We start from the raw sequence: 24,163 nt of genomic DNA on the forward strand, positions 1-24,163 counted from the left end.
ACCTTTCATTTCTTCGCAGGTTTGCTTAACTACTTAGCTACGCTTTGATCAGGCGTTTGTTAATCTTGCTAAACAGAACAGAATTCGCGCAGCAGTTCTTAGCAAATATTGCTTAGACGCGCAATTCAGTTCAAGCCTTGAGCCAAGAGCAGCTAAAGTGTATACTACGCCAACCAGAACCAAAACTTCTCCAAGGCATTCCTTGGCTTTGGATCCTCCCACGCATCCTCTTGAGCGTCAATCTCTGCCTTGCCCGTGGTGATGTCGGCTTCCTCGGGCGACACAAATTTCGTCTTCTTAAACAGCTTCCAGAAGATATAGAGGCTGAAGAAGATGGGAATATTGACATAGGCGGATACAAAGTCTACCGAAAGAATGATAGGTTAGGGGGAGATTTTTCGATGATAGCCAAAGGGGTACTTACCGGCCACGTCCCATTGTCCGTGGATGAAGACTTTAAAACCATTGAACACAATAATGACACAGAAGAAGACGAGGGCGGAGTACGCAGTGTACGGCTGTCCAGGACTCTTCAAGGCTAGGGAGTCGCGATCGATGCCGTTGGCTTTGAGTGCACTGTGGAATCGCGTGTACGCGAGACAGACAGAGGCCCATGTGAAGAGGGACGAAATTGTGACCAGGTTTTGGAACCATTGGAACGCTTGAGCAGCACCGCCATTCTTCTGAACTGAAAGGTAGGTCAAAACGCCAAAGGCACCTGTTGCCAGAACGGCGAAATACGGTACACCCTTCTTGCTACAGCGCAGGAAGACGCGGGGTGCTTGGCCATTTTGGGCGAGGGCATAGAGGTATCGAGATCCCGAGTAGACAAAGGCGTTTGCGGCGGACGAGGCTGAGGTCAAGATGACCGCGTTGATGATGGATGGCAGGACTTCGATGCCCACGTTTTGGATGCCAATGACCCATGGGGATTGCGCGGCTCCTGGCGCATTGCTAGCTTGAGCCGAAAGAAGACGCCCGTCATTTGAGGCGACCAGGATACCGACGGCAAGAGAGCCTAGGACATAAAAGAGAAGGATGCGCCAAAAGACTCGTTTGACGGCTTTGGGGATGTTTCGTCGAGGATTCTCTGCCTCACCTGCCGCCACAGCAACCATTTCCACGCCCCCAAAAGAGAATGATGCGTTTGTGAGAGTAGAGAAGAAGCCCAAGAAACGCCCTGTGGCGCCAGGGACGAGATACGCCTTCATGGGACCTGGGTCGACCCAGTAGGTGAAGCCCAAGCGGCGGTGTTGGGGGTTTCCTCCGAGCATGACGATGAAGGTCATGATGAGAAGGCCGACAATGGTGAGGACCTTGATCGATGCAAAGATGAACTCGGCTTCTCCGTAGATAGAAACCATGAATATGTTGAGTCCAATGACGAGTATTAGCAGAATGCTGATCCAGACGGCCACGTTGATCTCATCGGCGCCGTGCCAGTAGGCAATGACGATGGACGCGGCTGAAAGTTCCGCGCAGAGTGTGATGGCAGCCTGATACCAAGTATTCCAGCCAACCGCGAAGCCGAGGGCTCCGTCCACGTATCGAGCGCAGAATTGAGGAATGGCACCAGGCAGCGGAAGCCAGGTTGCCATTTCGCCCAACGATTGAAGCATGGCGTAAATGGCGACACCGGTGAAGGTGTAGCCGAGTAGAAGCGAGAGGGGACCGGCTTTGGTCAAGGCAGAGCCGATACCAAGAAACAGTCCGGTGCCAACGGAACCTCCAATGGCAATGAACTGTACGTGCCGAGCTTTCAATCTGAACATCCCGTTAGTTGTCTTCCATAGATATGCGTGGGGCGAAGTTGGACACGTCTTTGCAGCACATCCGGAGGACTTACCCTCGCTCCAGCCTCGCATGCTGAATCATCTCTGGCCCTACTTCTCCTTCACCGAAATGTTCCTCACCAAGATGCCCGATACCACTTTTGTGTTCCTCCCCTGCTTTGCCCCGTCCAGTCTCCACGTCTAGTTGTGTGGATGCCATGACTCGGCCTTGTTACTGGGTATTGCGACTAGCAGGTGAAAATAAAGCGGTAGTAAGTTCTCCGATGTGCGTAACTTGAAGGTGAAATTTTGAAAGTAGCCATGTTAGCTTCGATACAAACATGAACGACACCTTTATACCACGACGGTATCTGACAAGTCCTGTTCAACTGATAAGCCCCCTGTTCAACTGACCTGTTCAGCTGGGACTCTCCATGTTTTTGCTTCCCTATCTCAGGGTGGAGAATGAGATGTGGGTTGATAGCGGCACGGGGCTGACTCGTTAGCCCCTTGGACGACATCCGCGGGCATTTGTGTCCTAGCCGCGGCATTCTTACGATGCCTGTCACTCCGACATGCGCCCGCGGGTATGCGCGGATGTACTACCATCTTGACAAAACTGATCACGAGGACATTCACTATAGCACCATCTAACTCCCTACATTGGCAGGCCTAGTGAGGGTTGTTTGTTATGGGATTGTTCTACGCGCTCCTCAGCCGCAGCTAAGTGAACCGTTGCGAGACACATGGACCTTGAGGCTGAGGGCAGCGGCCAGGCAATCGTCTACAATATTCGCCATGAGGAAAAGCTCCCTCGCTTCCAATGGGTTCTTTATTATAGTTGAAGCCCGGCCCTTGATGGGTTAACTGAGCCAGAAGATCGCTTCCTCGCTTCCAAAGCCGGCTCTTCCCACAATTGCACCGAGGTCTCGTCAAACCCACGCAACCCAAATGGAGGCGATCAGTGTAACTCATTATCGTTTGATCTTGGCCAATCGTTGGCTTGTCCTCATTACGAGGACTAATTTGGCCAAGCACTTGCCAACGAGGCCAACGCATTATTAACCAACGAGTGGCGTTCATCCCATCTGTCCCCAAAGTAATGGGTCCCATTGATCTGCCATGGTAGAGTCCAAAAACCCAGGATCCGGAATAAACGGAAGTGCCGAATCCAGCCAGCCATCACTCAAGTCCGTAGGGTTCTCTTGCGTCGACAATCTGTCAACTACTTCGCCGTACTGAGCAAGACATATGTCGCCTAATTCCCACCCGCAAGCCTCTTTGTGCGAGCGCAGGGTGGCCATCAGATCCTTGGCTAGCGACAACGAAAGACTCCCCGACGGCCCAGAAGCCGGAATCTCCGCCTGGACCGCAAGACGGACTAGAAACGTGGTGGTGGAGGAAAAGACGAATGCAACTAGCGGTAGCCAAAAATCCCCCAATTGTTTTTCCGTGAGCTCAGACACACAAAGAACTATCTCCTCGACTATCCTTCGAGCCTGGAGTAGTCGATAGTCAGGAGGCTGCCCCGGCCCTATACCTTCCATTTCCGCATCGAGTTCATGCCGGCAGCTAAAGAACTTGGCGGCCAAGAAGCACAAGCGCAGGTTCGCCGCGCCCGGCACGTCGAGATTCGTGCCGCGGATAATTATTCTTCGCACCTCTCCAGAAAGCGAATCGGTCCAGGCACTGAGGTCCAGTACAGAGACTGTTTTATCGCGAGAGTCCTGTGGCCGGTTGCGAATGGTATATAGCTGTTCAAGATGGGAGCCAAGAACTTGAGTCAAACTCGCCAAGGCTTCGAAAACCTTGCCCCTTTCCTCCGCCAAGGGATCATTTTCCAGGCCGTCGGTCCGGTGACCGATTCTAGGAACAGGAACATCATGATGGGCTTGGCGTATGTGAGGCGGGGTTCCATACATCAAACTTGACCTGCAAACGCGTTAAAGGCTCGGTTTTCCAAGTAACGATTTAGGCAGTGAGAGTTGCGTGCATACCACCGATCATGTATCACGAGGCACCACCAGATCTGTATGCGGAGATTCTTCTCCTGCTCCGGAATATCCCAGGCAATGGGATTTCGGTTTAGTCCAAGACAATGGGCCAAGGAAATTGCGCAGCCAAGCAGCAATCCGTTTCCAATCATGGTCGTTGTCGGACGGCCGCCGACATTTAACAAGATTGCGATGATGGATGGCATGCCGGGCGAGAGGTGCAGCTCGGTATACAGCGCCTCCAAGGCAAGATTCCAAATGAAGCGACCGTCCGGGCGGCGTTGACTCGACAACTCGGCATCGTGTCGCCAGTAGATAAGTGAATGCGCGTATAGACAGGCCATAACCGCCGGCGAAATACGGCTTCTGATCATAACAGATCGGTCCTTGAAGAATGACTGGTCCAGAACAGGGAAACAGCTGTTGGCTTTCGCAAAGTACCTGGAGTGGTCATCAACATGTTGTAGCAGGAAATGCGATGCAGTAGGGCACTTACATGTCGACTACTTGCTGCTGCCATGGCTCCAGAAGCTTCTCAATCGTTTGCAACTTTGGGTATGACGGACTTGAGTCAATAGCTACGCCGAGGGGCCTTTTCTGGACTCTTGTGAAGACGATCGGGGCGGATGTGATGCCAGGCAAAACAGGCCTAATTATTCTCGCGCCATTACCTGCATGGACGCTTGACAAGTAGTCCTCCAGGAAGTGTCTGTCGCTGGCGATGGCAGGGCCAATAATATGAGGGTTATCATCTTCGGCCTCGTCTAGGGGGACAGGTCGGCTCGGGCTAGCTGGCCCTGGGTCAACATGGAATGAAGCAGGAGAGGCTGAGAGGAGCGAGACAAGGCTCCCAATTGCTGGCTGGGGTGGCGTCTGAGGAGCAGGTAGTGGCCTTTGCTGAGTGGCCGCGCCATGCAACGGCGAAATATCTCGGGACTGAAAAGTCCTCGCCCTGGAACGAGGCGTGGGAGGAGGCCGCGGGCGAGACTGTGCCAAAGGGGCTGAGGTACACTCGGTCTCGTGGGCGCGGCACATGAGACATGCCTGCAAGCCCAGTTCAAATGTGCATCGCGACTTTCTGCGCCGGCATGGCAGGCATGCTGGTTGACCATTCGCCCTCAATGCGCGGGCCTTGGATTGCGGCATGGTGAGGCCGAGGAGAGCTGTGGATGTAGGGTGTTTTAGGAATGAGATGTTTGAGAATGGGCCGGGAAGTTAGTTTTCCGCGGCCCGCGGGATAAAATAAATTATTATAAATTAGCTTAAATATAAAATATTTTAGTTAAAATTATTTTTTTTTATTTTTAATATACTTTTATAACTTTATAAATATATTTTTATTAAATTTAAAAAATTATTTAAAATAATAATTATTTTTTAAATACTTTAATTATAAATTTTTTAAATAATAATAATTAATAAATAAAAATAATTTAAAAATTTTAATAATTATATAATTATATAAATAAATAAATAAATTTAAGTTTATATTATTAGATTTAAAAAAATATAATATAATAAATTAAATATTAAAAAATATATAATTTTAAAGAAATAGAATTATTAACGGTATTATGTATAGGCAAGGGCATCGCCATATTGCATGGTCGGAAGAGGCCCACGTTGGCGTCAGGGGATGCGTCCGCACTGAGCATCAGGTCGCAGTGCGAGTAGACTTGGTGCATCAGACTGGACTCGGCATGCCAATCCGCAGACAATCCCTGGATGATGCGCAGCGCGTCTATCCAAACATATTTAAACCCAAGCCGTTCCGTCACGACAACAGCGCCGCGGAAGCTTTGAGGAAGCTCCGCCCAGTGAATCCCAGAAGGTGATAGTCGAGAATCGATGTTTAGTGCCGTGGTCTTGGCGTAGGAAAGGAACTTGAGGCCCCAGCAGTGACTGAGTGTGACATAGGGCTAAGGAGAGATTCCTGTGACGAGGTGAACGGAATAACTTCCCACAGACAACCTGCACGTGGACGAGCCGTGTGGGCATGAACGAGGCCGATCTGGGTGCGCATGCGTGCGTCTCGATGCAGCTTTTCAAAGCCCTAGACGGAAAAGTTAGCTGTGCTTGAGGCTCGGCGTAGACCCTTTGCTGCTGAACCTGAAGCGCTTGACAGGGAGAGGAGGACGCTGATGGCACAGTCTGGGTAAATTTCACTCTCTGGCACTCCACGAGGATGATGTTGCGTACCTATATTACCGTCGATGTAGAGCATCGCCGGTGGCTCTGGTAGAAAAACTCCATGGACATCAATCGACGTCAGATATAACCCATCCTTCTCGCTCCTGATATCTATCCATCTCCTACTCGGCAACGGCACGTTGGGATCCCAGGATGGCATAGATGAGATGCTGGCGTAGAGGACTGCACAGAGCCAGCATGTCGACTCGGACGCTGCACGGAGCTCATCGAGTGTCACACCGATACGGGCCAACGACGCAAAGGTTTGAAATGCAATGGCCGTCGGAGAGTTTAAGAGGCCAAGGACGGCCAATTCATCCGAGCCTTGTCAAGTGTTTGTTCTGAGTACCGGGAGGCGAGACATAGATAGACACTTGCTGCATCTCCTGAACTCGGGATTCATGCCTACAACCTGGTTCCTCAATCTGAGCCTCAAGTCAGAAGGACATACATGATTCATCTGACCAAGAAAGAAGTGGAAGATAACACTTTCGTCACCCTAAAAGAGACACGGAAATTTGATTTGTCGAAGTAAAGAGTAAGGAAAAAGTTGTGGCACAACAAAACAAGGAGCGAGGTCTAGGGTAGGCCATTGAAGGATGCTGACTTCGCAACTGGCAAAAGTTTAAGCGACCTGAAATGGCTCTCCATCACCAAATGACCATCAACGACGTGAGACCGCAGAATCGTGACCAAAGCCAAAAAGAAATGATGAGACTGGGACTCGAACCCAGGAGGATTGCTCCATCAGGAATATTAGGTTGTTAAGGTGACCTTAACCTGACGCCATAACCAACTCGGCCATCTCACCCGGTGGCCCTTGGAAGGGACCCGCTTGTTGATGTGCGGCGGTGGAGATGTTTGTCTAGATGAATGCAGCGTTGGCTAGTGCTGGAAGTCCGTTGGGTTAAGCAGAAAACATAAACTAGCTACAGACCATGAACAGCGAAAAGTGAATCATGTATTACTTTCAATGAGCAATTATTTATGAATGGTGTCTTGCATCCATCCTTACCCCCTTAGCCACGGATCTTGAAGCAAATTCCTTCGCCGTTGGTCTCTCCTCGGGAACCCATGTCAGCACTCTCCGAAGAAACGCGATGAAGCGCGACGGATCTTTAAGTCTTGTTTCGAGCTCCTCCAACGTTCGATTAGGGGGAATAGGTGCCAGGCCCAGCCAGTCTCCTAGACACAGTTGATTAGCTCTGGGCCAAGGCTAGTTAGAAAAGGCCAAAACGTACCGTTCTCATTCCAGAAATCAGCTGCTCTCTCAGAGTTTCGTCGTAAAAATTCCAAGGGGGCGGCCCCAGAGTTGCGATTAACTCTGCTAGATGTGCAGCATCATACATATCACCATCCTCGTCTTTTGCGGTGAAAAGCCGTTTTGGTCCAAGCAGATCCCATGCCTAGAAACGTTAGGACACCACGACAAAATTAAAAACTGAAACCAAGGGCGTCTACCGTGAGTCCGACACTCCATATGTCGACTGGATAACTCCAAGATATGCACATGATTGCTTCCGGGGCCCGACATTGGATTGGCATAATATCGCCGGTGTGGGGCCCCGGGCCAGATCTCGCCTCCCCAAAGTCTGAAAGCAACATTGGGCCGGGTTTTGGGCGTATGAGGCGAGAGAGGTAGATGGTCCTATCGGGAGAAACCACCTTTCGGGCAACCGGGGATGAAAATTCTTGGTCTTTTAGTGGTCGAAGTAGGGAATCGTCGTTTAGGCCCAAGAGCAGATTTCCGGGGTGAATATCTACTCAAAGTCAGCTCAGATAGCTTTGAAAAAAGTAGTATTCCTTCAATACACACCTGTATGAACCACATGAGCCTCGCTATGGAGAAAGTCAGGAGCCTTTAGTAGCTCTTCCACAGCTCCCTTTACAAACATCTTGTCAAAGCCACCTTCTTTCCGGAAAACAAGTTTCATGTCTCGAAGACTCATCTGAGCAGGCTGGAAGACCAGTGCGACGTGTTGACCGTGTGGCCCGTCAATCTCGAAAGAGTCTAGCAATTGCCGAATGTTCTTCCGGCCAGCGTTCTCTTTCGTTGCACGCTTTGGGCTCATGTCTTTGTACAGAGGCAGTTCTCGATGAAAGCGAGAGGTGTGAACGTACACCTTGAGAGCCACATATCGGTGATCGCTGGGGCTACCGTCAGCGGCATGGCTTGGAATATTCGAGACGTCTCAGCATACCTTAAATCTCGAGCCAGCCAGATCGTAGATGAGCTACCAAATCCCAGTTTGGCAATGGTCTTGTATCGGCCGTGAAACACTCTACCCAGACGAACAGGATAGAACCGGTCAGCGACATAGTCAGGCAGTTCTTCTTCTTCCACCTTTTGGCTCTGATCTATAAGGCTAAAGCCCCGGGACGGGAACGATCGTGGATCCTCGGGTGGCTTTTGCCCTTGTCTAAGCCGGCCTAATGAGCCGGTAAGTTTTGACCACGTAGAAGCCATGCGGAAGAGGCCAGCTGGATGATATCGAGGTGGAGATTGTGGTTTCCAGATGAGTTTGGCCCTTCTCGAGTTGTCGAGGAAAATTGATTCCAGGGTCTGCCGCGAAGCCATTGTCGTTTTGTTGGAAGTCAAGTGTGATGTCCTCAACTGAAGGAGGAGCAATCATGCCGCGACACGGTCTAACCGTCGACCGCGCCGGAGGGGGCGGGGGTCATGCGATGGCCCAGCTTTGCTCAAGAACATACCTACCTACCTAGATACAGTAAAGATTATTGTAGAAATATTATAAGTTTAGTCGAACGAGCAGATACGGAGTGGCCTCTGGGGATGAAACTTGATAGTCTATCCCTCATTATTTGTCAACATGGCCTTCGACATCAAGCCTGGCAATTAAGTATATAGCCTCCTTTTACACCCTACTCATTCAACAAACAAAGACAAGCCGTCATCGTATAGGGGTTAGTACATCAGTTTGTGGTCCATCGAGACACTGAAAACGCAAGTTCGAGTCTTGCTGACGGCAAACCTCTATTTTTGCCAGTTTAGTTGTTCCGGCTTGAGATCATTTTTTTGGTGTTTTCGGACACATCAACTGAGATGCTACGACATGCCCTTTCTTCATCAAAGAGGAAATTCGAAGAGCTCTTGAGGCTACTCAGCACTGTTCGTGACAGGATGATGCGGTTATGTCCTGAGTTTGTGGTGTGCATGGTGCTGAAAGCGTGGCGTCTCACAGAGGAGCAGTCTCAAGGCTTGGGAGTAAGATTACTCATCCGTAGAAAATCATCATCATGCAATCTAGGCGCCACTGTGTCATTATTTGCCTCTTGGTCTATGAAGATGTGTACACCGCTGTGGTGCCGGGCCCGTGAAACGGAACAGCACTTACGGAACTGGCTCGATCTTGGCCTGCCGCCTGTTAGCAAGCATGCCCCTAGCCGCTTAATGCCAGACCTTGCAAGCTTATATATCGGGGCTGTATCACGATTTAATTCTGAAAGAAAAGCTGGAATAGCTGCTTCATGTCACGATTTTCCCCATAATGGCACAATTGAGCAGTTGGAGCGAAGTGTAATAGGTTTGTAAACATTGACTGTAAACCAAAACGGGCTTGCTTGAACAAGAACAGCGTATGTAAAATAGCCTCAAAGCTTTGCCCCCTTGGCAACCCTTTCTTGCCTCTCCTTCTCCCTCAGCTTCCTCCTCAAAATCTTTCCGGTCGGACTCTTTGGAATGGCGTCGATGAACTCGACACCTCCCTTTAGCCACTTGTATCTGGCTTTGTGCTCCTCGACGTGTCTATGGATATCTTTCGTGACGTTATCTTCAGACTCCCGCTTCGCGCCAGATGACTTGACGACGTAGGCCTTAGGGGCTTCCCCAGCTCTTGGGTCTGGAACCTGAATGACTGCACAGTCGTCGACGTGAGGATGGGTGAGGAGGTGAGCTTCCAGTTCCGCAGGTGCAACTTGATGACCCTATCATCGAGTTAGCGGGATTCTAAGATTAAAGATGTTACTTGAGGACCTTGACTTTGATAAGCTCCTTTACTCGGTCAACGACAACAAAGTGTTCATTCCCAGAAGGAGCCTTTCGCACAAGCACCTCGTCACCAGTCCGAATCCAGCGGCCATCCCTGTCGGTGAAGAACGTCTCTGATGTTGCTTTTGGATTGTTAAAGTAGCCCAAGGAAACAGAGTGGCTCTGAATAAGGAGTTCCCCTGGAGTTTCATAGTCGATGATTTCATTGCCGTCAACATCAACGATCCTGGCTTTGGCACCTGGTACTAGGGAGCCAGTTGATCCCACAAAGGTGTCGTGCTCACTGGACTGTATAAAAACGGTGGCAGTCTCGGTCATTCCTGATAGCCGTTAGCGACGACATTACGTCTTAAGGGATTTCTCTGCTCACCAAATCCTTGACCGAGCCGCCACTTGGGATAAATTCTCAGCAAGTCATCAACCGTTTCTTTTCCAAGTGGTGCTGCACCAGTGTATAGAAACTCGACACTTTCTAGGTCATACTGTCTGCACACATCCTGCCTGCTCAGCATTTCAATGACAATTGGCGGTACGATGCTGAGTTGACGAATCCTGTACTGGCTTACTGCCTTCAGGAATGTCAAGAGTGTGTACCGTGGTAGCACAATGATTTCATCGCCGCGAAAAGTGCCCAGGTGGGTAATGAGCATGAGACCAAACACATGACTGAAGGGCAACAGGCCAAGCATGGCTTGATTCTCGACACCGAAAGCCTTGCGGGCGACGGAGTCGAAGGTGTGAGTTTGAAGAACACCAGCAATGATGTTGTAATGCGAGATCATGACAGGTTTCTAGTCCATGTTAGTGTCACTTCAGCAACGGCCTGGCGGCTGGCTTACCGGTAGGCCGGACGTGCCGCTGGAATAGCACAAATAAGCAGCTTGCCGAGCAGCTTGTCCTTGAGACCAGTTGAGGGACGGTAGATCAGGTAGTTTTTTGCCAACCTCAATTAGATCCTCAATCGTCCGAAATGTCGGGTTCGTCTCAACGTCCGGCATCGGAAGCAAGAAAATATGATCATTGGGGATCCCAACGGCAGCTGTTGCCTTGAAAGCTGCCTCTAATAACGGCTGGCAAGTGAAGATGGCCTTGGCTTTAGATAATCGGAGCTGATCTTCAAGTTCTGATGAGGACAGTGCAGCACTGGAGAGGCTGACCACACCATTGAGCCGATGGATCGAGTGGGTGAGAGGGATATAGTCAATCTGAAGGACAACGTCAGTGAAGCAATACATCGATTTTGAGATAATTGGACGGACCGTATTGAATGAATATACGCCAACTACTTTGTCCCATTCCGAACCACGTTGAGGATCGAACTTGAGTGCTTGACCGATGCCTCGAGCGAGGTAATCTTCGCGCGCGATTACTTCAAAGGCATCGCGTGTTTTACCTGTAAGCCCGCAAGTATACGGGTTTCGTGACTTTGTAATGGCGCAGCGCCCATACTCTTCCGTGCTCATGAACTTGGCGACGGAGATGGAGTCTGGCGGTTCTGGCTTTTGGTTAGTAAAGTGCCCGCAATGAGGGCATAGGAATAAATACGTATGGGTAACTCTGGAACCCATGGCGGTGGTGTAAAGACCATCGTGAAGTGCCTAGACGAACGGTTGACACAAACTGACTATAGGGCAAAGATAAGATCAAAGCGGGTGTGGAGGTGTCAAGATGCAGACTTCGTTATCAATCTATGATCTTGCGGCCTTTTCTCGTCCCGAGCCGACCCCGCAGCCCAACCGATGCAATGAGACAATTGAGACTTGGCGATCCGTGGGGGTCATTGTCAATAGCGTGCACAATTTCTATCTCGCCGTTCCTAGACATCGATTGCGGGGTTTACAGCCTCCGTTTGGCCTCCGACTGGTTCGCGTCGATGCAGAAGTGCTGATCGAGGAGAGATTGGTCACGAGACCTTGGATATGCATTAATGTTACCTTGTATTGATGGCATGTAGATTCGTCATTGAATAGGTGTTGCTACCCTGGAGATGACAGACTCAAAGGTTCGCTAGGAATATCTACCTTGCTCAAGGGGAATGGAATTAGTCGAAATTTCTCAAGCGGCTCAACACTACTAAACGTAATGCTATCTCATAATTAATCCAAGAATTCTTAACATCATAGAATTGCGCCTTTTAGGATCATGGACATCTCTCCGTTCAGACTGTCCTTGTGCTACCGGACGTTGGGTATTATCGCGTGATTTCGCCAAATCACGTACACATGACTTTGATGATCGTGGAAAATAGCCTAAGCTGATAGCAGCGCTGAACAAACATCAAGCATTACTATTCTATGCGCTTGCCGCAGCAATCTTGCTAACCAGACCCAAGATGCCAGCTGCAGTGACGGGATCTTCCGACCTCTTGAAACCTTCCTCAAAAGGCAAACGCTCTTGTTCTAAATCTTGTTAGTGGGTGTTTAACAAGACGAATGAAATGACTTACCGAACAACACCTTGACCCAATCAGTGACGGCATTGCCCTCGTTGACGTCTCCGAAAATGGACAAGTAGAGGGCAGACTCGATGAAGCTGAACCGGGTACCATCGGCGGTGAGAGTAAACTCGGAGTTGGCTGCGGCGGCGGCTTGAAGACGCTGCTTCCTGGCAGTCGCGGCTGTCTGAATGGAGATGGTAGGTTCGGTGAAGTGAGATGCGACGGAGTCCCAGATGGCCTGGTTGAAGCTGTGGTTGTCGCCGAAGAAGAGGTCGTTCCGGCTCAGGCTGCCGTCGTGCTCGATGACTGATGTGGTCAGTGCTATAATTCATGGACTTTGCATCGCATTTTACTCACCGCCATGCTTGTTCAGGTTGTCCAAGTCAAAAGTGACGTTGTCTCCGGTGGTCAGTGCCTTCTGTCCCACCAGCGTAGTAGCAGCAGGGTCCAGGTTGACGGCATCGGTGAAGGCGACAATCAAGTCAGCCAAGGAGATGTTGAGTCCGTCGCGAGGAAGATATCCATGGTTTGCCACCGCGTTGACCATAGGGCAAGGGCTTCTACCTGTTTCGGTGTTAGTAGACATCTTCATCTCTTGGAGGTGGACACGTACGGTCATAAGGGCCGGGGGCCTTCCACTCATTGCTGGCGCTCACAGCAGCAGCAGCTGACAAGAGAAGTGGGACGTGATACAACATGATGACTTGGCTGAAGAACATAGACAGTGATGAACGCATTCATTCAGCACTAGGAACTGTGGACTGACTTTATCTATTTCTCACGACACACAAGCCTCGGCATGACAAACTCCTTAATACCTAATTATAGTAAAGCCGTTACAACTTCCGCATAAGGCGAACGTCCGTACCATGAACTCACATATTCTCCCACAAAATATGGTTTTTTCTAGCGTGAAATGCCGAGGCACACGGACGAGTTCCAGAAAAGTCGGCCGAGCCGTAGATCGTCGGAGATTATTGCTCCTAAGAGACTTGACCGGCCGTTGCCGACACGGATACAGGGGTAGCCCAGGGGCCTCGGACCAATGATGAGGCAGGTGATTACGACTTTCTAATGCTGACGCATTGTCGGACAAGAGCCGGACATGACGAGTGCGACTCTGCCGGGCTTTTGTACGCCAGGGTGTGTTTCAAGGACAAAATCCGGTAAGATTCTCCCCTTTTCGCCCACAGACATTGGAATTTGCCAGGCGGTGACTTGGTCAGCGTTTGCCGGACCTGGTTTTGTTCTCCGTGACATCACAGGAAGCGTCGCCAACCAGGCGAATCGGGTTTGTCGACAGTGTGTGGATTTCACAACTCTAGTAAGAAAAATAGTAGAAAATAGGATCTGAAAATTCACCTCGACTATCGGCATAAATCTTTAAAAACCAACACAAAGTCAAGATAACGCCTTCATAGCCTGAAAAGTCTAGGCATCTACCTTGATAGTCGGGACGTTCGGATAAATATCAGGAATTCGCTGAATCTCAACAGGGTCCGTCTCAGGGATCCGCTCAGCATCGACCCAATTGCCGTGAACGGCGGACCGGAGTCCTACGTTGGCTTAGTATATGGAACAAGTTCTATCTTGATGATGCACTTACGAAATGGAAGGATAATCTTGGCAACGACCGATTGAAAGTCTTCCGTATCTTGGATGATCTGCAACAGACGAGGGGTGAGTAAGATGGGACACATGAGGGAGTTTTTGGGAGCAACGTTCCACCTCATTTCGGTTCAGCCGCTGATTATCAATCATGGTGATGAGGAAGCCATCGCCCTCTTCCGCATCGGGATAACGAGGGCTGAAGCAAGGCTCCTGGACTAAGCAGCTCGGCCCTGGGGAAAAGTACTCGACTTTTCCAGTCTTGTAGTCGAGACGTGCCAGAGTGTTGAGGCCTTGATATAGCTGTGCTGTGTTGTCGCCGTCGGGCTTGAAGCAGTCCATGTACGTGTATCGAGCTGTGATTGGTGTCATGTCAGTTGAAGAGGTGGACAAATTGGAGCATGCAGACTTACTCTTTTGGCCGAGGAATCTCTCGTCAATCCGAGGAAACTCGCACGGGTCGCTGAGAAGGATTTCTATGGGAACAGTTAGCCTGCATTGGAGGGTGTCGGAGTCTGCACTGAGTTCTAACCTGGGTCCGGCATGATATCGGACTCACTAGAAGGATCAATGCACCATTTGACATAGTTGACGGTCACATCGCTCGGCTTTGGGTTCTCTTCATGTCGCGATGCTGCACGTTGTTAGCACGATGCTAAACAGGCTGGATATTTTGATCTTACGAAGGAACGAAAAGGCATTGTGAGAAGCCACGGAGGAATCAAAGTAGCTAGACGCAGATACAGGGTCAATATCAGTTCACGGTTTCAATTGGGGGCTGCTGCATACATCTTTCCGTCTTCCTCCCAGCTGGCGCCGGTGTGGATAGACATGCAGTTCTTGTACTTGAACCATCGAACGGGGGCACTCTCGTTGCGTGGAATGACACCAAACCACGCCGGGCACTCCTCATCGTAGTACCTCGTGAAACATTAGCATAGCAGCGGTGTGTCGTGGAGGCTCACATACCACTGATGTTTCCCAGGCTTCTCATGGTCTTTGTAGTCGACCATGAAGGGCATGCGCATCAAGACCACGTAGTTTTCAGTCTAAAATTGTACATCCTTAGTGGAACCTGTACATGTGAAGCGCACTGGAAGACTTACCACGGCGCAGTCGTGAATGATGCCGCCACCTGGAAACTCAAAGTCACGCTTCAGAGTTGTCTTGCCGTGTTTGTTGATAACATAGACGGAAATCTGGGCCACGGCGAGATCAGAAACATTCAAACAATACAGATGTTCGTCTGATTCTTACCTGAGGACTGCCAAGGCCATTCAGCTGGTAGCCAAATGCAACAAGATCGCCAGTCTTGGGATCAACCTGCCTCGAGTCAGTTTGGAACCATCTATGGTCGGTTCTCAGTATCACTCACATGCGGATGGGCAGTGAACGGCTTCCTCGGGTCCACACCTTCAAAGGCATCGTGGCCAACAGTACGAAGAGAGTCTAACCTCGTCAGCAGCGTAAGACGAGAGACAACCGGGAGACTCACTTGGGTCAAGCTCGTAGGCAGGCCCGAACTCGGAAAGTGCCAGGAGCTTGTTGGCATGCAGGATAACGTTTGTGTTGGCGGTCGAGTCCAGGACTGCGCGGACGCAAGGGTGATGGGAGAAGGGACTGGAGAACATGCCGAAGAGAGCGCGTCCGGCCTTTCGCTCAGCCACAAGACGTTCCGTCATGACATACTTTTGCTGAAACGAGACTTTTCCGGCCTTGATTCGAAAGGCGCTAATGTTGCCGTCTCCATCAAAGGCAACGGTCTTGGAGCCGCCTAGGTAGTAATCCCTCTCGTAGTAGGGGTCTTGCATAACCTAGTCGCTGAAGGTCAGGAATTGAAGTCTTGGGTAGAGGGAGATGGGACAAACCCTGTAGAAGGTGCCGTTGAGCTCTTTTGGTATGGTGCCTTCGACCTCAACATCCTCGATGCCTACCTCAGCTCTGAAGGGGCGAGAGGCGGCAGCGAAGTCGTTGTAGATGGCGTGGGCCTTGACCATTGTGGCGATTGGTGACTCGACTAAGAGGAGAGGAGGTAAGGACGGATGGATGATGGTGATGATTCTACTCGCCGTCTTCGGGGACACATGCCGATTTATATAGCTATCTACATGGTCATTCAATGTTTCTTTGCGTCATGTTCAACGTCCCGAGCCAAGTACCTTTGGGAGTGTATGTGGGTTGAGTGCCTGTCATGTGGGGTAGCGGCGATGGGATCGGATCCTTTATGTGGGGGAGGCGTCAAAGGAGGCTAGGCTCTTGGGGCGAGAAAGGGATATTGTGTTTCTATTGCTTGTTATAGTTGTGCAGAAGTATTCTTATCTGGGCATGATTATCGGCAGTTGTTACACTGTCTAATCGTCGTTATTCTTCTTCTTATTCTCACCTATTCAATGCTTGATATCTGCATCACATCTTCTTTCATCTGCCGATGCACCTGGGGAACTCCTCCTTCTCCCCCGCATTTTCGTCAATGCTATTCCCTTAAGCCCGATTGGCCAATGTCTCTAGTCCAAACATGTCAAGATTCAACCCACATCCCCCTTCGTCTTCCAGCTCACCATTGTCTTCCGCATTCTCAATCATCCGATGCCAATGCCTCTCCCACATGCACAGCCCGCCGAGGGCCCGCATCTACATGCTTTTGGCTCTCGTTCATCTCTGAAGCGGTATCAATGCGCCGTCCCGGGCTGTCGCCGAGCGTACCGTCGCAATGAGCATCTTCTGCGTCATATGCGATCTCACGATTCCCAGAAGCCTTACGAATGTCCCAGATGCCACAAATGCTACAGCCGACAGTGAGTCTCTTGGTGCCTATTGTGCATGAGATAATAGCTGACGACTTGCAATGACAGAGACGTCCTGAAACGCCATGTCGCCCAACAACATGACACCCTCAAGCAGCCTAGAAGCTTATCTGGGGACAAAGGTGGTTCCCCCAGCACATTTGCGACTTACTCAGTTGAAAATCATGTTGACATCTTATCTAGGAAGGCAAGACAATCACCTCATGGCCTTGTCCCCGTCCACATCCCAGAATGAGACGTCCGTGGACTGGCAACGGAATGCGATCGAGGACGGGGAAACACAAGGGAGCTCATCACTACACAGAAGTATTATTATTAGGGAGCTGAGAAGTCAATCGCAAGAGTCCACCGGTCAAGACATCCCCGACGTTTCGCACGAGCGTGAGCTACCTCCTTCAATACTGAGCCCGGACACGGCTCTGCAGTTGGCATTGGACTCCTGCGATCCTTGGGCAGCGCACCCGGCCACTCCGGTCTCATCTTTAATTGCTGGATATCACGCCGCACGTCAGGGCGCTCCAGAAACCATAGAGAGTGACTCTTCCCGTCTAAGCCGGGCGCTCTCAACGGCTGCGTCGTCCGGACCCGGCGAGCTGCAAGCCCCGGAAACCAACGTCTTGAGAAACGGAATCTTGGAGCAACTAGATGCTTTGGAAGCACCCGAATTCAGTGTCCGCCACCCCCTTGAAGATTCGGGCTACCGCTGCAAGCAGACCTTTGAAGCCAATCAATCACTCCCAATCACTCTGCCCCCCGCAGAAGACTTCGCTGCTCAGCCGTGGTTGGACTATTACTTTGAGAGATTCCATCCCCGGTGGCCAATTATCCACCAGAGCACATTTAACCCATCCATAGCAATCCCCGATCTACTCTCCATGATGTCAATGATAGGGGCATGGGAGTATGGCATTACTCCCTCGTTGGAAGCTTCCGAGCTTTGGAGCGAGTCTCTCGTACTCAGATTGAGCAAAGCTCTCGTGCGTACATACTCCTTGGTCGAAGACTGGCGACTAACATGATGCAGTCCCAGGTCTCGACATGGCCCGCGACTGTGTCTGAGAGCGCTATACAAGCCTATCAAGCGTTGCTCCTCAATGTGATCTTTACCCTTGAATATTTAGTAAGACTGTACCACCCCAGTCTAATGCTAGGTAATGCTGATAGGGACAGGATGATATGAGATTCAAGAAGGCTTACCCTCGTTACTGCATGATGATCGCAATCTTTCGTGGCGCCAGTCTCTTCCAAGAGCAACAGATCTTTGTCCAGGACGACACCGAAGACACGATTCCAACAAGTTGGTTGATCCGCGAAAAGTTCAAGAGGTAAGAGGCAGCACATTGTGGAACCCTACAGTTAACTAAATATCCCTTTTTTAGGTTGGCCTTTTACACATTTCGACTGGATAATTACTTTTATTTCTTGCAAGGACACTATCCAGTCTTGAGATACGAAGAATTGTGCCTCGCGACACCCTGTTCTGAGAGGCTCTGGGAAGCCACAACGGTCGAAGAGTGGCACGAGATCAAAGAGATTGAGTCCAAAAAGCGAGCAGCTATGCTCTTCATGACGCTGATGGATACCGCCATGGATTGCGAAGGACGGGACACGCTGCCTCCGCTCCTCGAGGATGACTTTGTCTACGGCATCTGCGCTATGCAGACATGGCTCTGGCGAGACATCAAGAGGCACAGGCCTCGTCTGCAGGCGTTGCAATCTTCTGAGGGACCCGGCATTATTTCTGCCCCAGCATCATCACGGCCTATCGAGTATTGGTCGGCCATGTTGACAACCTGGAGCGAATGTCTGAGAGACCGTTCAATTGGATCACCCCTATCATCCGAGAAGCACAGGGAGTTGTTAGAAAACTGTACCCCGGCGCTATATCACTTTTCCCAGATGTCTCTTCGAGCAAACCTTGAAGCTATACAGGACCTCGCCATGGACCGATACCACAAGCAGTACTCAGGTCCCTACAGGAGACAACTCGAATCCCGCATCTTGGAGTGGGTGAGAACTTCAGATGCCCGGCTAGCCATATGGCACTCAGCACAAGTCCTCAAGCTACTCCAAGAGACATCGGACAGCATGGAGACGAGAGGAAGTTCTCTGACCTCCTGGCGCATCGACTTCATCGCCCCTCTGGCCCTATACAAAGCCGGACTCATAGTCTGGGCGTACGCGCGCTCCGTCCAGGTCTGCGACTCGTGTTCCATGGGGTCGATCATGCAGCCGGCGGTATCGACACGTACCGAGCCGTTGGACCTATTTAGACCTCAGCGAGGGGATGAGTTTCGTGAGTGGTTGCATTATGGAGGAAGGGGAATTATACAGGGGACTATGGTGTGTGCATGTAGGTTAGATGAGCTCCTCAGCGCATATGAAGCGTGGCTACTCAGGTATTATTACAAGAGTCGCAGTGTGTTGGAAATGGCAGGATTGCTGTTACTCCTCAAGGACAAAGATTGATAATTACAGCGAAGCAAGATAGGGCAATTTGGAGAGAATACTGCATGCACATTCCCACGCGATGGTAGATTCCCAAGTGTTGGTTAAGCAGGGCTAATTGCACCTCGATACTCTGGGTGTCAAGTAGACATTCACTGGCCCCTTCTGCCAAAGAAAATACGATTCGCACCGGCTTTCCCAGTCAAAGCTGTCAGCTGCAAGCCGAATGTCAAAGTTCCACGCCAGCCGGGCTAGAATGAGCCGCATCTCACCGTGAGCGAGACTATTGGCAGGGTTAGAGAGTCTATGAAGCAAGTAAAAAGAGGCGACATACTTCTTTCCGATGCAATCCCGTGGACCGATAGAGAAGGGTTGTAGTGCTTGCTTGAAATCATTATCGAATCGAGCATCTCCGAGCCAACGGTCTGGGACAAAGTCGTTTGGTTGTGCAAAGTGGTCGGGGTTACGATAGACAGCCCAGTGCCAGATATCCACCGTCGTCTGGTAATGAATGTTAGCACATGACGTAAGGTTATTAGTGGAGACGGAAGCACTCTTACTCCTCCAGGAATGTATTGGCCGATGATCGTGTCTCCTCCTGGGCCAATGAGGCGCGGAATACCGTTGACAACTGGTGGGAACATCCGCAGGCTCTCGTTGAGAATCGCCAGCATGTATGGTAGCTTCGATACACTGATCATATCGATTTCATTCTCTGTCGTAAATGCAGATCGTACCTCGCTGTTGAGCTTGGCCAAGATGTCAGGGTGCGTCGTCAGGTAATATGTTGTAGCTGATAGCAACGTAGCTGTTGTCTCCGAGCCGGCAAGAACGATGAGTTGAGCATTTGAAGCCAATTCGTCAAATGTGATATCCTGGTGCACAACAATCAGTATCCCTCCACACGTTTGCCTTTGTATGTTTGCACTCACCGACCCAGCTGACTTGGTCTTCTTGACCATGGAGTCAACGAAATCAGGTCGCTCATACTCCATTGCTAACCTCTTGCGAACCTTTTCAGAAGAGATCTCCTTGTGTTCAGCCCACTTGTTGGACACGCTCTTCGGGGTGAAGAGCTTAAGGATCTTGGCGAGCCATGGGATACGACCGAAATTGGTCATGTAGGCGATGTCCTTGATACCCTTGAAAATGTGGCGGACCCAAGGGTTATACTTCTTCTCTGCTAGACAACCGAATGACTCACCAAAGGCCAGGTCACCAACAATGTCGAATGTGAGGAAGTTAAGCCACTGCTCAACGTTGAGAGGCTCTTTACCATCTGCGCACTCCTCGTGCAGCACCCGGATGAAAGAGTCGACATAACTCTTTATTATGGGTTCCTGCTCTTGCATGGTCCGGGCAGAGAAGCCATTCGCCAGAGCACGACGGAAACGCTGGTGATCAGGGCGATTGGCACCGATGATGTTGTCGGCATTTGGTGTAGCAGCATGCGGCTCCTTCGAATTCTCGCCAGTGCCCGTCTTGCGGTGACCGCGTATTTCTTTCATTGCATCTGGGTGATTGAATGAGAGAAAATCGGGCCCGATCCTTACGATGGGACCGTACTTCTGGTGAAGTTCCAGAATCCTTTGGTGGCTTTGACCCTGGAGATGCATTCGCACGTAGGGCATGATTGACACGGCCCAGAGTTTGGGACCGGGGAACTTGCGCAGCGGGTTGAAGAAGAGCTGATAGAGGACAGTGTAGAGAAAGTGTACAAAGCTCTTTAGATAAGAGTCAGTTATCACTGTTAGCCAAGACGACATACCATATGGCGGACTCACCAGGCCTACGATGCATGCCGGAAGAAGAAAGAGAGAGGCATTGTCGCGGCTTTGTCGGATATGAACTCAGCAAGTATCGCCATGATCACTGGAACCTCGAACTACTGTCAGCGAAAGAAAACCTGCGTGCTTAGACAACAGTGGTAAAGCAAGAATTAAAGAGACCCTCCACTCTCATATAGGACGAGTAATTCGAATAAGTGAGGGGAAGGATATTATCGCCAAGCATTGATTGCATAGTGCCTGACCCATGCTCAAGCAATAAGACTGCTTACAATTGCCGACGATCACAGTGGCCATAAGGGGTTACCTGCATTCTGAGATAGGGCGCGGGAATGATTAACCGGCACGGCATGCAATAGGGTGGAGCATTCAGCGCATAATCCTCCCACTCAGCCACTCCTTTATGCGAGGATGTGAGGTTTCTTGAGGAAAATGTGATATAGACTGCAGGTATCTGTACTGATTACTGGATCTCGGTGGAGGGGAAAGATCTGATGCAAATGGGGCGGTTCAAGGGAGTCTGTTGTGCCGCAACATGGAGCACCCGGCAAGATAACCCAAGCGATATCACACTCGTACAGGCAAAAGATCGTCACTTAAAGGCTAGGTACTGCGACATATAGTCTGGGCGTGCTTGGCATGGGGGAAACCGTTCATCTAGGCTGAGCGTGAACTGCCGTTTATAATTGTGACACTGCGCATCACAGGTGATAAGATCTGACCGGATCGCCCAAAGGTCATGTACATAAGAGCATCCAGTGATGGAGTACAGCACACACACTGCGGTGGATAAGCCATCATCAAAGCCTGCTCAAACACATACGGCCATACCTACTGGAAAATACGGGATCCCGTCTGCTCTCCCAGAGTCAAGCCGGTAAGGGGCGGATTAGTAGTTGGGTTCGGTGACGACCAGCGAATACCCGCTGTTGTATGTTTTTTTCTCTCTTGGTGTTTATTTTTGCCGCCTTGCGGCCTGGTTCTATGCTGCCCTTGGAGATTGGGATCGCAGGAATGACAGCCAATCTTGTCACGTTAAGCTTATGGGCTGTGATAAATGTGCAAGACATAAGCAGCTGACATGACCCAGACGGTGGAAATATACCTAACGCTACTGACTGCCCCCATAAAAAACCCCCAATAAAAAGGGGAAAAAGAGTAGCAGTGATCCAAATAACCGTTAGCCCCCCATTCCTACCCCTTCAGCACGGTGATCTAATCTATAACCACCGAGACGAGGATCCAAGTTATCTCACCTAGGCACTCAAAGTAAGTATCTTTAGTTTACCAAGGTCTGTCAGCAGTGGCACTAACTGGCAGGAGCATCCACAATGACATGTTCCCGACGAATTGCAGACAGTGCAGTAGCAATTAAAACAACCGCAAACACTGCATCCCATAGTGTATTATCTTTGCACGTAGTGAAGAGGAGGAGTGAGTGAAAGAACTTGGATGTTGAGAAAGAAGAATAATTCGACAGTATGAGTTTGGAGTCTGGTCTTAGACGGGAAAAGAAGCCGGGGGAGATGGAGGTTTATATAGAAATTGGTGTACTCATGAAAGCTCATGGCCCGCTTGTCTTCGGCCTATAAGTCTTGCATCTCCTCGGCTGGAAGCAAGTTTTCTGCACCTTCATTCCATTACCGCCAAAGGTACATGTGTCCTCTTTGCACATTGGCTTCAACATTTACTCTCATTTGCTCAGGGAATGCCAAGCGCCTTGGAATGACATGATGTATGCCGAGAATATCCGTAACATACTCCAAGCAGAGAAGCGCAGATTTGCACATTCAAGTTAAGGGTGTTCAGCTCGACGCCAGGTGTGGGTGATTCTATTCAGCTGAAATGCAAGACGCAAAATAGCCGACACCGTCATGCCTACCTGTGAAACACACAACATATGAGGCAGAGCCGTCTCTATTTGGAAGCTGACCGCACCCAGCCCAACCGCTCGAGATTATCCCTCGCCTTCTGTCTTTGATGCGGGCACGGGCTGTACCAAGAGACCATCTCCAGTGGGAAAACCAACTGAACACAGGAGCCAGTATTAAGCTGGTTATGCAGCTTACGTGTGAAAAGGGTATCCGCAAAGGCTAAGAGCGATGCACATCTCGCGATGGACTCAGCCATCAGATCAGTGCTGGGTCTTCTCTTCAATATCAAATGATAGATCATGGTTCGTACAGCATGAAATGCCGCTGGCAGTGTTGTCGAACAGAAGTCTCCTCCGCTGAGCCAGAGTTCATCTTGGATGAGTTCCCCGCGGTCGAGCTGGAACGGAAAGCAATGCCAAGACGCCATTCGCGATTCTTCTGCGTATAACTGCTCGCTATAGGCCACGGTGTTGAGGAGTGCCTCGAGGCTCGGTATTAAACGTTCCGTTTCCGCATCCTGGGCAGAAGAGGTGACCTCAAGATTGGATACGTCGTAAATAACGTCAATTAATATGTCTTTTGCTGCTTTTGTCGACCTTGCGAACGGCACAGTGTACCAGTCTTTAGTGTTGAAGCATGTATGAGCAGCAGTCCTGGTTGATACGTGGGCCTGCAGTAAATGTTAATCCTAAGATCTTTGGCCAATAAGGTAAAACTCACCATCACCAATCTTAACGACCCAAAGATGACATGACATGGTCCATCTTGGCAATTCTCTGGCCCTCTCAAAACCAACTGTTGACTGCACGCTTTGAAATGCATCATCCAACTTCCGATGAAACTCGGATTCAAAAGCTCGTAGTACATCAGCATTAATGATGCACTAATGTCTTGCTCGGATGGCAACTCCGCAGGCATATTGCTAGTGTCTGTGGCCTTTTTGACCTGTCGTTTGATGCGCCCTTGTTGAGTTTCAAGTGCGCGTGCGTAACATCTATCGGCCTCTTTGCAAAGGCTGTCTTGATTTGTTTTTTGTCCGTAAAACAGCAGGATGACTGCACGGACAGACCAAACAGTAGTTGAGCAGGTGATCCAAGAGGACAAGTACTGTGTCCATGACTGAGTATTGACACGCCCCGGTTTTGATGATGCTGAGAAGCAAGTGATAAAGGTGGCAATTATTGACTGCTCAAACAACGGCTGCTCAGATGGCTGAGTTGGAAGTTTTCCCTCTTTATTA

At 50.1% G+C, this 24,163-nt stretch overlaps 8 protein-coding genes across 8 annotated transcripts; 1 reads left to right on the plus strand and 7 right to left on the minus strand.

Annotated features, from left to right (window-relative positions):
• Positions 1-164: 164 nt before the first annotated feature.
• Positions 165-1,992, minus strand: MRS44_010964 (uncharacterized protein; the record flags this gene model as incomplete). The annotated part of the gene is made up of 3 exons (XM_046283444.2): positions 165-364; positions 425-1,764; positions 1,847-1,992. 3 exons carry the CDS (start codon positions 1,990-1,992, stop codon positions 165-167), a joined length of 1,686 nt encoding a protein of 561 aa, XP_046135388.2.
• An 859-nt stretch (positions 1,993-2,851) lies between these two features.
• On the minus strand, positions 2,852-4,912 carry MRS44_010965 (uncharacterized protein; the record flags this gene model as incomplete). Its single annotated transcript, XM_065619542.1, has 3 exons — positions 2,852-3,704; positions 3,770-4,207; positions 4,263-4,912. 3 exons carry the CDS (start codon positions 4,910-4,912, stop codon positions 2,852-2,854), a joined length of 1,941 nt encoding a protein of 646 aa, XP_065475614.1.
• A 907-nt stretch (positions 4,913-5,819) lies between these two features.
• Positions 5,820-8,534, minus strand: MRS44_010966 (uncharacterized protein; the record flags this gene model as incomplete). Its single annotated transcript, XM_065619543.1, has 8 exons — positions 5,820-5,917; positions 5,966-6,280; positions 6,767-6,821; positions 6,972-7,141; positions 7,198-7,280; positions 7,467-7,716; positions 7,773-8,104; positions 8,158-8,534. The coding sequence occupies 8 exons, from the start codon at positions 8,532-8,534 to the stop codon at positions 5,820-5,822; spliced, it is 1,680 nt and encodes a 559-aa protein (XP_065475615.1).
• Positions 8,535-9,568: 1,034 nt separating this feature from the next.
• MRS44_010967 (uncharacterized protein) lies at positions 9,569-11,553 on the minus strand (the record flags this gene model as incomplete). The annotated part of the gene is made up of 6 exons (XM_065619544.1): positions 9,569-9,901; positions 9,957-10,285; positions 10,336-10,756; positions 10,805-11,170; positions 11,225-11,460; positions 11,511-11,553. 6 exons carry the CDS (start codon positions 11,551-11,553, stop codon positions 9,569-9,571), a joined length of 1,728 nt encoding a protein of 575 aa, XP_065475616.1.
• Positions 11,554-12,257: 704 nt separating this feature from the next.
• On the minus strand, positions 12,258-13,100 carry MRS44_010968 (uncharacterized protein; the record flags this gene model as incomplete). Its single annotated transcript, XM_046275819.2, has 4 exons — positions 12,258-12,364; positions 12,412-12,708; positions 12,760-12,966; positions 13,016-13,100. The coding sequence occupies 4 exons, from the start codon at positions 13,098-13,100 to the stop codon at positions 12,258-12,260; spliced, it is 696 nt and encodes a 231-aa protein (XP_046135384.2).
• Positions 13,101-13,833: 733 nt separating this feature from the next.
• Positions 13,834-16,007, minus strand: MRS44_010969 (uncharacterized protein; the record flags this gene model as incomplete). Its single annotated transcript, XM_065619545.1, has 13 exons — positions 13,834-13,958; positions 14,009-14,066; positions 14,131-14,366; positions 14,424-14,486; positions 14,543-14,644; positions 14,694-14,740; positions 14,800-14,931; positions 14,980-15,059; positions 15,117-15,209; positions 15,268-15,333; positions 15,386-15,459; positions 15,506-15,824; positions 15,879-16,007. 13 exons carry the CDS (start codon positions 16,005-16,007, stop codon positions 13,834-13,836), a joined length of 1,524 nt encoding a protein of 507 aa, XP_065475617.1.
• Positions 16,008-16,720: 713 nt separating this feature from the next.
• MRS44_010970 (uncharacterized protein) lies at positions 16,721-19,176 on the plus strand (the record flags this gene model as incomplete). Its single annotated transcript, XM_065619546.1, has 6 exons — positions 16,721-16,805; positions 16,998-17,791; positions 17,839-17,934; positions 17,985-18,139; positions 18,194-19,110; positions 19,172-19,176. The coding sequence occupies 6 exons, from the start codon at positions 16,721-16,723 to the stop codon at positions 19,174-19,176; spliced, it is 2,052 nt and encodes a 683-aa protein (XP_065475618.1).
• Positions 19,177-19,376: 200 nt separating this feature from the next.
• Positions 19,377-21,062, minus strand: MRS44_010971 (uncharacterized protein; the record flags this gene model as incomplete). The annotated part of the gene is made up of 5 exons (XM_065619547.1): positions 19,377-19,545; positions 19,597-19,763; positions 19,823-20,137; positions 20,195-20,984; positions 21,031-21,062. The coding sequence occupies 5 exons, from the start codon at positions 21,060-21,062 to the stop codon at positions 19,377-19,379; spliced, it is 1,473 nt and encodes a 490-aa protein (XP_065475619.1).
• Between the last annotated feature and the right edge of the window lie 3,101 nt (positions 21,063-24,163).

The sequence above is a fragment of the Fusarium solani genome, assembly GCF_023522795.1.
Source record: "Fusarium solani strain SB1 chromosome Unknown bctg00000007, whole genome shotgun sequence".
NCBI classification, from domain to species: Eukaryota; Fungi; Ascomycota; class Sordariomycetes; order Hypocreales; family Nectriaceae; genus Fusarium; species Fusarium solani.